This window comes from Gallus gallus, chromosome 24 (assembly GCF_016699485.2).
Source record: "Gallus gallus isolate bGalGal1 chromosome 24, bGalGal1.mat.broiler.GRCg7b, whole genome shotgun sequence".
Lineage (NCBI taxonomy): Eukaryota > Metazoa > Chordata > Aves > Galliformes > Phasianidae > Gallus > Gallus gallus.
In genome coordinates, this window is record NC_052555.1 from 3,725,800 (window position 1) to 3,740,869 (window position 15,070).

Consider the following 15,070-nt stretch of genomic DNA (forward strand, 5'->3'; position numbering starts at 1 on the left):
CCACGGACCTGCATAGCTGGGGTGGCTCTTCCATGGGACAGCAAAGACTCTGCACAAATGCTGTGATATCGTGGTGCCAATGCAACCATTCTTGTGGGATGGCTGATATATTTCAAAGTATGTCAGGAAAAATAAAGTGCTTCTTCCCACTGTACCCAATGCAACAAGTGTGCCAAAATACTCCACATGCCACCAAAATGGGTACAAACACAGCAGACAACAAACGCTAAGGGGCTGCAACTGCCAAACTATTTCTGTGCAAGGGATGTGGAACAAAAGGTTCTGAGATGCAGAAGTCAAATGACAGAGCAGACTTTTGCCGACGGTCAGATGGGAAGAAGTACAGAGCAGCTGGGCACAGCCCGAAAACAGCCCTGCAGCAAAAAAGGGTAGGAATGACTGGAGTTATCCTGCCACAGTGCAATGAAATGCTTGTGAACCAGCCCTGGTACAAAGCAAATGCTATCTGTTGAACACCAGGGAGGGCACACGTGTTCCTGAGCACAAATCCTGTACAATACTTGTGTCTACAAAGCAGCGAGATGGGGCAGCTTTTGAGTACAGGTTGGTGGGTTTGTCTTGCCCAAGCACCACCACAAATTGGGCTGGGAAGGAGATCCTCAGACGAATCCAAACTGCTACTACATTGCGACTTTTCAGTCTACGTTATCCCTTGGGGTTGGCAGGAACATCACAGAAGACTTAAGCTCATGTGGGATGAGCCTAGGGCGAGATCTCAGGCGTTCATCCTGACTGCACCTCTATGATATGAAAGCAGGAATAATCCCAAAGGACACAGCACATGCCAATCAGCCCCAGCATCTGCCACGTGCTGCAGCAATCCCCCAGCAAGGACAAATGCATGTGCAAATAGAGCCCCTTCCCTCTGTCCCTGCTCTTAGAGTCCCTCCCTGAACACAAGTGGAGCAGCACAGCATGCATGAGCTTCCCCAGCACTAACAGACAGCAGGTGTACCAGTATGTTTCCCCTTGTCCATCAGCCCTCCGTACCTCTTATTCTGATTCTCCCTATCTGCCCTGCTGCATGCTGCGAGCTTTCATGCCTGGGTTCCAGCTCCAGCAGCACAGAGCAGAGTCCTGCAGCACTGAGAGCTGATGGCTCGGGCTGAGATCAGGTCCTACCCTCCACGGACAATTCAGGAGCATCTGGAGCAGTTATGCTTTCATGACTCGCTGAAGAGAGACAGGTCAGAAACACATGTGAGGTGACAGGTGACATCTGCATTGAGGCCAGCTACAGTTAGCTGGGAGCACCTGGCTGCTCTTTTGCAGTAGACCCGCTCTTGCAGAAGGAGATCATCAGGTCCCATTAATAATTACTAGACTCCCCTTCATAATGAAATCACAGCCCTGAAGGTTTGCAGCACTCTCTCTTCCCCTCCTCCTGACAACAGAGAGGTTCTTTCCCAGGGCTCCTACATATTTCTCAAGAGGAGGTCTGACTCCATCCGTGCCAGGAAGCACGATGCACTGCATGGCCCTGTGCTGGAACAGCCATCCAGGGACATGTGGTACCCAGCGGAGATATTGCCTTAACCATCCTTCTATTCTATCAGGAAAAGAAGTACCCAAGAAGCTTGAACAAAGGCCACAGCACGTACCAAGCAGTAAACAAGATCCTCACAGGAGTACAAAGCACTCATGGGCAAACTATCCCCTTTTGCTCTCATGGATGCACTCTGGACGACAGTGGCACAGATGGTCCCTTCCTTTCACCCTGCACACACAGGCTGAGCTTCTCCAGCTGATAAAAACTCAGCTTATTAAATGAGGCAGTACTCCAACAAGGGTAAATCCACAGATAATTTCACTCATTTAAACGTTATTTCATCTCTACCAAGTGGACTTATTTCTATTTAAGTATCTTAATTCCTTTAGCAGTATCCAGCTCCCAAATTGGTTTCCACAGCAGAACTGACATTCAGCCATCATTTTCACATCAAGTCCCATTTAGTTTCTCCAAACCCCTACGGTGTCTGGAGGTGCACAGGGAATTCATTAGCAGTGTCCTTGGGAAAACTCACCTGTCCTCCCACAGCCTCAGTGCCACCTCTGTGCTGGCCCATGAGCATCTGTCTCTCTGCGTTGTGCAGATGAGTGCTCCTGGGCAGCAGGCTAAGATGCTGAAGGCACAGGAAGGGATCTGCCTTCTGTTTCTGTCACTCTGCTGACCACGGTCTGATTTTTGGGTGGTCCTGAGCAGAGCCAGGAGTTGGACTCAGCGGTCCTTATGGGTCCCTTCCCATTCTAGGATTGCACAATCCTGCCCTGCGCACATCTCCTCCCCATAGGGGGCACCCAACAAAGGGCTCTGGGGAAGGGTGCTGCCCGACCTGCCCAACAACGAGCAGAATCCAGGCTGGGGGCACCCACTTTTCTGCCTGCTGCTATTTCAGGCACGGGTCATACCCTGGGTACTCTCTTTTGTCCCCCTTGTGCACAATGCAGCCAGCAAGCACAGTCTGCAGCTCTATAGACATCGTCCAGAAAAGCCAAACCCACTCAGAGCACAGGAAATCCATCCTTCCTTGGCTGCCTGCAGGCAGAGCCTGGGGCAGGGCTGTGCAGGGGGCTGCAGTGTGTGCTGATCACAGGGCTCCTGCTGCACCAGGGCTTCCTGCACAAGTCAGATGGCTCGGGCTCAGGGCTGGAATTTATTCTGGCAGCTGTTTGGGCAGGGAACCAAGCATCTTTCATTCACGTAATTGACTTTTTAGTTCATATATATATATATGGAAAAATAATGAAAGGAATGACAGAGCAGCTCTTGCTAGGACTGCTTTGACTCCATGAAAGCAAAAGATCTCCGCTCCAAACACCTGAGTGGTTGAACCCACCAAGGGGTTGAGGTGTAAAGCAGAGGGAACGGCTCTGAGCTCTGACCCTGGGCATGGGGATACCTCTCCATACACACACTGCTGTTCCTCCTCTGGGCACAGCAGTGACACAGAGCACCACCAGCCCTCCCCCCAGCTCCTCTCCTTAACCCCCACTGTCCTGCTTTGTGCTGAATGAGCAGTGCAGCTTCCCACTGGGATCTGTCACCATATCACACACACATGTGGCTATATAACGAACCAAAGCAAGGAGATGGAACCTCACAGAGACACACCAGAAGAGCTGACTGGTAAACAACAGGCTCTCAGAAAAGAGAAGCTGTCTTGTGCTGGGCGCTCAGGTCCTTGTTTTCCCCACAAAGGTCTCCTGCACAATGCACACTAGGAGGGCTCCTCCATGATGGGAGCAGAAGGGAATGCAGAGTTCAAGCCTGAAAATAAGATCTGAAGCAGCGTATTTCCTGTGCATCGAGAAGAGAAAGAAAACAGCAATTTTTCCAAGCACAGAGCATGCTACAGACTGGTCCTGTGCATGCCATGCAAAGGACACCCGTGGGCCATACTCTGCATGTGCACCTATGACACCTCTAAAGCTAAGATGCAACACACACACTGACCCCAGTGCATTCCCCTGGCCCATTACCAGGTGGCTTCCAGGGTTATTTTAAACGTCAGCTCGCGTTTTCTTCGAATATTCCAACATTCTGCTTTCCTTCACTATGCAGCACCGACTGATGTTGCTAGATGCTGTATCACCCTGCCTTGCCCACAGCATGCTTTGGGGAATGGTTTCGGGGCTGCCAGTCACATTTTTCTTTCCTTTTATTTTGTGTTTTTGTTTTTTTTTATGATTTTTTTTTTTAAGTAACACTGCATCTTAGAAACAAAACTGAAACAAAACCCCAACCCCCTCCTCAGCTCTTTACCCATCCACTTCTGACTGTTTTCAGAGGAGCTGCTTTAGGCCATGGTAGTGGGAACTGGCTGAGTCCTGAGCACCTCGACTCCTTCAGACTGAGCTAAGGGTCGTGGGTGTCCCACCCCCAGGACAGGGGCACTTGGGGACATGAGCTCAGGCTCTCTGCCCGCCCACATGTAGCACCACCTGGCACAGAAGCTGTGACCTCTGGTGCTCGTTAGAAGGGCTGGGGATGTTCCTTCCCACTCCCACAACAACATTACTCCTGAAATCTCAACCCCTGCATTCCCTTTGCAGCATCCTAATGCAAGTTCCTCAGTCCTGTGAGCATTCTGCAGGCAAATCTGCACTTCCTTGCCCAGTGTAGGTGAAGAAACCCAGTATTTCTATTCTGAACTCCCTGGGATGGAGCCCAACCCCACAGAGCAGTGCTGCAGCCTGGGGCATGCAGAGCTAAGGATGCTCCTATGAACCAACACCTGCTGCTCACACCCTGCATCTATGCTAAGCACTAAGGCATGCAGTTGTTGGAGAATAACTGATATTAAGGATGTGACTTAAGACCCACTAGAGCATTAAAATTTCCTTTAGTCAGTTGGGGAAACCAGCACAGAAGACAAAACCAGCCATGGCAGGCAGATTCCCATCCCCAAGGAAGATCTCCCTCCCCCATCCCAGCTCTTGGAAACACATCCCCATTCCCCTCCAGTGCAGCAGGGCAGCCATGACAGCTCCTCACCATCTGCAGCCCCAGTGCCACAAAGGAGCTTTCACCTCCATTATCTCAGCCATCCTCATCCTTCAACATCCTCATAACATCCTGTCCATCCCCATCCTTCAGTATCCTCCTAACAATCCATCCATCCCCATCCTTCGAATCATAACATCCCATCCATCCCCATCCTTCAATATAATACCCATCCATCCTCAACCTTCGATTCCCTCATAACGCACTGCCCATCCTCACCCCAGGCCCAGGAGGAGGACCTCCCACCAACGTGAGATGCAACCCCAGTTCTCCCCAAGCACCATGGAGGCAGGGGCTGTCTAACAGCCCAGCTGCATCTCTGAGCCACTCCAAGCTCTGCTAGCAAAGGGGAAATAATTTTACTTCATGCATCACCTGTGAAAGCTGCAAATGCAGACAGGAAGATTAGCTTATCTGCAACAAATAGTTAAAAGAACAGCTGATAGCTCCAGAGAACAGGCAGGAGAGGCAGATCCTTCCCAACAGCAAGTTTCATTACGAGGTTTTTGGATGCATTTCTTTTCCCTAATCCATGCAGGCAGAAGCAGAGATGACAGTGCCTCTTCCTGAGCGCTTTTTAATAAAGCCCAGAGGAGAAGCAATGCCTGGGACTCAGTTACAAATGGAGCGGCTTTGAGTTATTAATGCTCTTGTGGGACGCTCAGTTCGGGCTCAAACACTCCTCTCTCATCAACGTGGGGACAAATACATTTACAACTGAAATCACTTCTTTCTTCGCAGAGCTCGGGGGGGTGACGTGGGGCGGGGGGAGCTCCATCTCTCAGCGCCTCCTCCAGGAGCAGCATTCACTTCCCATTTACACAGAAAGCAGTTCCCATCAGGAAGCATTACCGCCATAAAAAAATCAATGCAAACGCGTACGCTCACCAAAAAAAAACCCAAACCAACGACAAAAACCCCAATACATTTCATTTGCAACAGGACAAGAGCACAAATACGAGGCTGTAGCTTCGGCCCCACGGTGGGAACCCGAGGAGTGGTACTCACCAATGCGTAGGGCGTGTGGGCTGGCAGCCGTCCTCATCAGCCACAGCAGAAGGAGCACCAGAGGCGCCCATACACGGGGCATCTTCCATAAATCCTCATGGAGCCCAACGGTGGTCTGGGCATGACATCACTCTGTGGGGAGAGCACAGCACTGTGAGCACCGCGGAGTGACAGTGGTGTGTTGGAGCTGCCACGAGGACCCATTGACCAGGGGGGAAGAGAGAGCAATTGACAGACCACGAATTGGAGTCAAACTGGGCAATCAGCTTCTAGCAAAATATGGGAGAGGAACCCAAGGAAAAGTCCAAGTATTTCATCTTGGCATTGGTAGCATTTCCACCAAAAGAAATGGAAATCAATATTGAGTCACATCTTATTTCATTCCTGGTTTGTTTTTTTTTTCCTTTTAAGTTTAAAGCATCGCTGCAACTTACTGGGTTTAGGACAGAACCAAACACTCTCAGAGCAAAACACAAGTTAAGGGATGGGATTCAGAGACCGACCAGGACAGGAGCACCTCACGTTGCTCCAGCCCCATCTCCTTCCCCCCATTTCCTTCCCAACAGGAGGAGATCGTGAGGGTCCATTCTCCCCTCCTCCTGCCAGGCAGTTCCATGCCCAGCACAGAGCTCTCACATCCAAAATCCCAACACTGACAGAACGAAGAAGGGCTCATGAAGAACCCACAAAGCCCTCCCCAGTGCAGGTAATGGCACACTGTTCCACACAGATCCCTGCTGCACAGTTAAACACGTTGTTAACAAACACCATCTCCAGTAGTTAGACCAAGATTTTGCTTTATGAAAGAAATTCTTGTCCCTTATGTTGATGAAATTATCACTGCAGGCAGTAATGTCCTTAAATGCTGACTCTGAGCATTCCCATCTCTCTCCTCCAGCTTTCTGGCAAGCACTCCCACGCTCTTCCATTTGCCAAACGTGGGCCCATAAGGATGGGGCAAGGCAGGGGCTGAGCCTGCACTCACTCGCCCTCCTGCACCACATCACTATAGGATATCTAAGCTCAAGTGCTCTCAGATTTAAGAAAATCAGGGACCCCAGGCTCAGGTGTTAGCCAGGCATGCGGAGTGTGCTCTGGTTTCCTGCTCTGCACATCTTAAAGCAAGCAGGAGCTGCTCAATCCCACCTGGAAGTCATTACCCACCCCTGCAAAGGGCAATGGCAATTTTCTCTTTTCAGTGGGAGTCACAGAGCAATGCTTACCAGGGAAAAGCCCAAAAAGGTGAAGCGCGTGGTAAATTGGTTGCTCGGAAGCGTTGGCAGCAGCAGAGGCAGACTGTGGAGCAACATATCATTTGAGCACTTCGAAGCAGTTATTGCAGAACTTTCTGAGCTATTGACAAAGCAGCAGGAGCGAGTTGGATTTACCCACCTGCAAATATGCCTCTGGGGCCACGCGGAGCACAAAGATCCCAAAGCCCCAAGGTGCTGTGCTGCCCCCAAAACGCACGGGCAAGTATTGTACCTGCATCTTCAGGGCAGCAGCAGGGAAAGGCAGAGGGAAAACACCATGGTCTGCACCCCGCATGCTGATCCCAATGCAGCACAGCCAGCACACAGACCCAGGACAGGGAGCTGCTCCTGTCTGCAGTCTAGTGTGGTGAAGAGGTGAAGCACGCGGTTTGCAGGCACGCAGCTGCCTCTGCATCGCCAGCATGGAGTTAATAGCAAAGGCAAATAACAAACACGGGGCACCCGCTGTGCCCCGCTCCGTGAGCGGCAGGGCTGTAATTACTGGGAACATGGAGCACAGAGGGGGGCTGCCTTCACCTCAGCATTACCCACTGCTCAGAACAACTTCCCAGCACTTGGTTTTGCGAGCACTAACCCAAGGGACAGCTGTTGGCAATAGGAACACACCTTGGGTTCAGCAAGCAGCGGTGCTGCACAGCCTCTCACTGCCCTACAAGGGACCATCTGGTGACAGAGGTGCTCGCAGGACACCACTCCTGAAGTGTGCCTGAGTCACCAAGCAGCAGGGACAAAGAGTGGAACACAAGGATGAGAAAGAGGGGAGGGAGCAGATGCTTCTCCCTTAGCCTAGCATCAGGGCTCCCATTCTCAAAGCACCGCAGTCCTCTGCGCTCTCTTCATTCCCTCGCTGCCCCCAGGTTCCTCCTGTTCTCTAAATTCGGGAATGGAAGGATTATGACAACAAAGTGTTGGGAGCTGTGGGGACACAGCTTTGCAGTTCAGCACCAGACCTTAGGACAGCTGCGGGCCATGGGCTGCCCAACACGCTGGCCATGCTCCGCACAGTGCCAGTCTGCCTTCTTTTTTTCCCCTTTCATTCTCCCTTCACGTTTAGCCTTGAAAATATAGAAGAAAGTAAATCAAGGCTAGACAAACAGTTGTGGGTTCTCTCAGGAGATAAAAGTCTCTAAATACCAAGCAGAATTAAGGACAATATCCGTCTCAGAAGAAGCAATGCGTTCCTGAAGCTGCTTATACATTTTTAACGACCGAGCGAAAATACTCCTCTCCGTCACTATTGCCACATCTTCCTGACACTCCGAGCTTTCCACTGAAAATTTCTTGGCACAGCGAAGAGCCAAAAGGGAGAATAAAACGCTAAATCGCAGAATAAATCCCTCCCGTGGCTGCTACAGCAATAGTGAAGCCATACCCAACCACAGACACCTCCCCCTCCAGAGCTGCCCTGCCAAGGGTGCTCAGGAGACACAGCTGCACTGCTCAGCACTGCCAATCCTGCTCTTCCCCTGCAAGCTCAGTGTTCATGCCACGTCTGCCCCAGCAAGCACCTCACTTTCCAAACCTACAGTCCCCATGTAACCCTCCTTTTGCTTCTACAGAAGCAGACTTACACCCAAAATGCAACTTTGGAGGTGGCTTTGGCGCTGATGGATCTCTCTGTGCATCCCTCGATGGATGGTGAGAAAATGCGGCTCGAGAAAAGCTGGAGCCATCCTCGCAGCTGAGATAACACATTTAACAGCTGCAGAGCAGCGAGGAATGCTGAAAAACTGTCGGGAAATATCAACAAATGGCTTCACAGAGCCTCCCCCATTCTTTCAGCAGGCAAAGAGAGTGCTGCCTTTTGCAAAGCTTTTTCTGCGGAGAGGCTCAAATGTTAGCAGAGCTGATGAGAAGGAAAGAGGCTGAGAAACATTGCAACAGGTGACTGTGGGCAGGAGGGCGTGCTGCGTGACCTGTGGGGGGAAGGGAACTGCACATCTGCCCCAGGGATGCTGAAATGAGAGTTCAATTAAACTGGAAGATCGACCCATGCAAAGCCACATACAATATGTTTTCCACTGCAAAATGTGTAATTAATGCAAGTAAATCATCGTTGCAGTCAAAACCTCAGTGCTCCTCATCTCCTCCCGTCCACCCTCCCCACCACCAGCACATCCCGACCAACTCCTGCCCTCATTGCTTCAGGGTAAAACCAATATGTCCCTGTCCCACAATTCCTCATCCGGATGAGGAATTAAATCAGATGTCCTGCAGCATGACCACCTCCAGCCCTACAAGCAAGAGAAGGATCCAGCCTTGCGCAGGGCTGGGGCCGACATCACCTCACATCCCACTGAGATGGAAAGAAAACGGGGAAAAAAATAGGAAAGAGAATGATAAGATCATACGTGGGATTCTGTCCCTCCCCTATGCCCACCATTTATTCCTATCAGCAAACAATAGCAATTAAAAGCCCTGCAGTCTCACACTGTGACATCTGCTCTGCCCACTTCAGGCACTCCTAATGGGCCCTGGACTGCTATCATGCAGGAACCATTGTGACAAAGGGGAAGGGGATAACTGTGGGTGGAAAAACTGCAGGTTTCACCCCAGCAAGGCCAGCAGCTGCCATAAGTGGGGCTGCCCACATCTAGCTCCTGGCATAAGAGAGTCAGCGGGGCTGGAAAGACCAATAGGATCAGCGAGTCCAACCACCAACCCATGTCTGTGACCATGGCAGGAGGTGTCCCCATGTGGCTCCTGGATGAAAGAAGGTGTCCCCATGTGGCTTCTGCTGAGAAAACCATCTCTCCATTCTCCTTCAAACCAGAAGTTGTTCCATTTCTGCTGCACTTCTGTGCCACGGTTCTGTTTTGCTGAGCATGTACACTTCTGGGAAGCTGCTCCCCAGCGGCGTTTGCAGCCACTGAACCTTCTTCAAGATGTGGTCTTGAAATCCACCAACTTTCCCTTTGAGGACATACGGCGTTCTCCTGACCCAAGAGGGGTATTTCCCCACAGAATGCCCTTTCATCAGAACACTGAGATGGAAACACTTTGGCTCTCTGAAGAGCAGAATCCCACTGTGCTGAGCCCCACTCCAGAGCCCATAGCGCAGAAAAACCACTCTCAGCACATCCCCAGACACACAAGGGCAGTCCTAAAACACGAACCAGGGGGAGAAAAAGCCCCTAAAAGCATCAGCCCAATCTCAGGGTTGCAGGGAAGAGGCAGCTCTGTTTGTTTCATGCACATCTGTGGCAGATTCAGTATGGGAGAGAAGGGAAAACAAAGAAGTCTCCACCACCTCAACCTGTGCAAAGTGCTTTATGGCCAAAGAGCAGTTCTGCTCCTCTTAAGGCCACCAAACCTAAAGGGAAATAGGTTCATCTGCCATCCATGACCCAGAGAGCACCGTGAGCCATTCCAGCCCCAAAAGCCCCAATCAGAGGCTGGGAGGGGATGTGTGGGACTGGCTGAGATTGGGAGGTGTGGTTGGTGCGTACGCTATAATGCAGCGTGGATTTGGGGTGTGTGTGGGGACAACACAGCATATGGCTCTGAGGGAGGTGGGAACGGGGATGGCTGAGTTGAGAACGTGTGCACGGAAACAGTGGGGTGGGACAGACTGGGAGCAGAGGGGGAATGCCTGCACAGGGCACATAACTGCACAGCTACAGGCATGCAGAGAAAGCATCCCAGCAGTTCCCCTCTGCGCCATAACAAAGGCCAAACCACAGAGAGCAGCGGGTTGCCCACATACCCTGCTGCTTTATTTCCGTTACAGCCATAACGCTCACAAATCCCAAACAGCTTTAGGCTTCACAAATGGTTCTGCCCAAGTTATGAACCACCTCTCCTGTTTGCAGAGGGCCATCAGCCCACTCCTCAGTGCAGAACTCGCTCAGACTGAGCCGCCCCTGCAGGAAACTGAAGTTCTCCATGGGCAATTGCCCCACCGATCCACATGTGGCCTCCCTGCTCACACCCCATAGATCCAAGTGTGGCTGTTCTATCTTTTAGGTGGCCACATTTGGATCTATGGGCTGCACGTGGATCTGTAGGGCAGATGGGTTGAAAGTTGGACTTGATGATCTCAGAGGTGTTCTCCACCCTCAATGATTCTACGGTTCTGTGGTTCTAATTGCAAAAATTCCCTTTGCATCTGCATTGTGTGATGAGCAGAGGAATGACATGCACCTGTGGGCTTTGTCCTCGGGTTCAACAGGCAGTGAGCACAGACCAAGACCACATTGGTTCAATAAAGCATCATGCAGTTCCCAAGCTCCCGGGGTACCAGAGTGGAGATGCGCCTTCTGGCTGCGAAATCCCACAGATCCAAACCCACTGCAGCCTTCCACCAATGCCCAACCCCTCTTCCTTAAGCTGACAGCAGCTTTTCAGCCTGAGAATGGCTCAAAGCACTTATAAAGAGAGATTTTACGAGCACTCCCCAATCCTCCCCAGCTCCTTTTCTTCGATGCGTTGAAATAATTAAAGTCTTCCATCAAATTACGCTGAAGATCTCTATGAAAAGCCTTTAATTTCCATTCGCTTAATGTAACTCCATCCGCCAGATGAACTCTGTGGGGGGCTTTTTTGTTTGGAATTTCTCTTTTTTCATCTCTTTCTTTCTTTTTTTTTTTTTTTTTTTTTCCATGCTGGGAAATGTTAATTTGATTTCCCCCCAGCCGGAATTCAGGGCCGTGCAGGGTGCTGTCAGACCAACACACTATGGGGTAATCTCCAGTTCTAACTTCAGTGGGTGCATTTAATCAGCTCCCAGGGGATGGAATGAACCTCTGTGCAGGGCTGCAATGGGAGCAAAGCTCCAAGCGCACAAGGAACATGAATGCCAGCATTGCCCTGACCCTACAGAAGGAGTTACCCACACATGGTGCTGCGCAGCAGCAAAGGGAAGGGTTCATGCTTTATCTAAATAGGGGAGATTGCCAAGCTGACCTTGTGCTCATGGACTGCAGGGATTTCCAGCTGATAGAAATAGATCTTTCCACCCTAGAGGTTTTTTCAGCTGATAAACTCCTTAACGAAGAGGAAGTTCCCCAACAGAGAGCTCCTATCTACCTCCAGGTTACCACCAGCAGTTGGGCAAACCACTACACAGCGCTCATAAGAACTGCAGTGGTCACACCTGGACCAGTCCACAAAAATGCAAACACGAAGGATGGAGGAACCAAGCCTACAAGCAAACCAAACCACATCTCCATTCCCATTGTTATTCCCATAGCAGTTTCACTGCTTTGAAGCCCATTTGTCTCTACACAAAAAGAAGTCTCCTCAGACCATCCATGTGCTGCACGTCAGCATCTCAGAAGGGTGAGTTCACCACTGCTGAATGCCTACACCTGTTGGATTTTCCCAGTGTTGAGGATTTTCTACAGGTGCTGATGCAGCTCTATGCATTGAATACCTGGGCCAGCACATACACCCAGCGGTCCCATAGGAGTGTTGCTATACCCAGGGTTCAACTGGAACAGCAATGCTGTCACACAAACCAGAACAACTGAAGCTCAAATTGGACTAAGGAAGACAAGAGGCTGCTCAGTGCCCTGGCAGAGGGACAAAGACATGTTGGAGGAGCAGCCAAGTATCTTGCTGATAGAATTCAGCCCTTACATGTGGTGTGACCACACTAACATGAGGATTACGTCCCTGTGGACTGATAAGCACAGGGATGGCTCTGTGCTTGCAGCCCCTTCCCCACGGAGCTCAGGGCCAGACATTGCACAGGAACATGATGCTATGGAGAGCACAGGGCCATGTTCTCATGCAGCCACAAGGTCCACTCATTTCCAGGGGTTGAGCAAGCTGCAGGAGCTCTCATGTCCCAGAAAAAAAAAACTGGGAAATTTATGGCACCTCTGCTGATGCTTTGTGAGCAATTTACAGGAGTAAAAGCACGGGAACATGGTACTCAAAGCAGATGCTCAGCAGAAGGGTGAGACGGTTTATGATCTCCTGTCTGATTTTGTCATTGTAAGAACAGAGCAGATGCTGGGAAATGGGGTTAGAAACACTCCATGGGGTCTCGCTGAAACTAACAGTTAGCAAGTACAAAACGGTGAGAGGTGTGAGCTTCTGACCTGGGCTGGACTTAGAAATCAAACTCCCGGCAAAGCCGCAGGGCTGGGAAAGGCAATGGCTCCTGTGAGGGAAAGCATGACATCAGGGGTTTCATCCCCAGGACTGCTGCTTGGATCAACTGTTTTCTCTCTTAACACATTCATTTCACCACCTGGACTCAGTCAGAATGATGCTGCAGATCTCTCCAGCGAAGGGCTTTGCGGTCTCATGATGAAGAGCGCTCTGCAGGACTCATCCATCATCATTAGCTCCAGCCAGGAACAACCCAGAGGCTGGAAAACTTGAGCAGCATTTTTCCAGCTGCATTTGGAACACGTTCCCTCCCTCAAATCACACTAAACCTGCACCCTGAGCCAAACATCTAATACAATGAGGAAATAATGTTCTCACCAAATTTCACCGCAGCTCAGCCATTCCCATTTCACTCCACAACGGAAAACGTGTGAAACTCCAAAATGGTACCACCAAAAGTTCAATGCAAACACAGCTCAAGCGGGTGATGCAAGGCTCCATGAGATGCTCTCCCTCACATCAACACAAAGCAGACAGAGATTTCCCAGTTCAAGCAACGTTCAAGCAGCTCAGCACTAACGACTGAGGACATGCAGCACAGTGTTGGTACCACTGGATCGTGCTCTGCCCCCGATCAGCACTATGGACAGTGCAGGGGCAGAGGTAATTAACGGCACAATAATTAACCTGTTGGTCATCTGCTGCACCTACAATTCATTTCTGCCCTGTGTAAACAGAGTGCTCAATGAGTGGAATTGCTGGGGTTCGGAGAGGAGGCTGAGCAGCCCCCTCAGAACACTCACATCCCAATAAGCCTGACATGACGCTGTGCTCACCGGATGGCACAGCAACATCCCAATTTTCTTCTTCCCACCGAAACGAGCCAGACCAAACACTGCAGACACAATGTCACCGAATGCAGCTGGCAAGCTTCTTTCAGGCTTTGCCCTCCTTGCGTCAGGACTCTGCGGGAGCCCAGCAGACCTAAGAATTAGGATGGCATTTTCAGAGCATTCAGACGTGATTTGGGTTCGGCAGCAACCGATGCAGGGTTGAGAAGTACAGAGAGGACAGAGTCTCAGCCATGTCCTCTAGATGTCCCAGCAAAACGTGGCCCAGATCTCTACATACTCAAGGAGGGAAGAGGCCCAAGTTTCATGGCTTCCTTCCCACTTTAGGCCCTGTGTGGGACTGTGAGACACAAAATCAGAGCTCGATAGTCTGCAGGGGAATCCACTTCCCAGGAAATGAGGCGCTAAAAATAACAGATGCTTCCCCAAGGGCTCCTAGCTCAGTTTGGTAGACCCAAGGGGCAGACGTTCTTAGACTCACAGCCAGGGAAATTTTGGTAATGCCTCCAAAATTGCCTTGCAGTTCTCAGGGTTCACCCATCAGCAATGTCTAACACAGCAATGGAGATGAAGACTGCGTGGGTGGGTACACACTGGTGCCTGCTAGTGAGGCTGTAAAAGATAACACACACACAGCGTGGTAGTTTGGTCTACTGAATTGAGACTCCAGAAATCCACTTTTAGCTCTTCAACTGCCCTGTTCCCTATCTTTAAATAACTCACTGCCTTTTCTTCCCACCATTTCCCATCTATAAAATGGGTGGTCTTGCCTTGGGACTGCATGGTTCTATCCAAATGAGCTACAGCAACACTTCCTCTGTCACACCATATGCTTACCTAGAAGTCCCAACATTGATTCAAAGGTGGATGGCAATGACTCTACATGGAGGGAAGATGCCTTCAACTCTTTCTCAGGGTGCACAGAAACATATGCACATGCTGACAAGGTCACACTCCCTTCCTAAGGAGGTTTGGGAGTTAAGATGAGAAACACCAAAAAAAATGAAATCTCATTAAAAACCCAACAAGCTTCCCATACATGCACACACAGAGCTCAGTGTTCAGGTGGAAAACCCATCCATTCTGGGAACATATGCCCACAGTAGCTTGATTTGACAAGACACAAGGCACCTGGCCCTGCTCCAGCACAACCTCCAGACATGTGCTCACACCACAGCTCACTTCAGTGCCTGGCTTTGGGGCTCATGAAACGCTTATATAGGAAGAAGGAAGGCACCCAACCGTTTGGCCGAGTGGGAGTCACAGGCTTTGACACCAAACCCCAACAGTGGATCTACTTCAGCCTTTGTGGCACACAGACAGAAGACTTGGGAGCAGTCTGAAACTGTTCT

General features: G+C 50.5%; 1 protein-coding gene across 1 annotated transcript in view; it reads right to left on the bottom strand.

Moving 5' to 3' along the window:
* The window catches only part of GRIK4 (glutamate ionotropic receptor kainate type subunit 4), a 124,266-nt gene that overhangs the window by 82,978 nt on the left and 26,218 nt on the right, over nucleotides 1-15,070 (bottom strand). Inside the window, exon 2 of the mRNA XM_015298177.4 lies at nucleotides 5,534-5,665. Coding sequence (XP_015153663.2) covers nucleotides 5,534-5,615 — 82 coding nt within the window. The 5' untranslated portion in view covers nucleotides 5,616-5,665. The remainder of the gene's footprint in view (nucleotides 1-5,533; nucleotides 5,666-15,070) is intronic.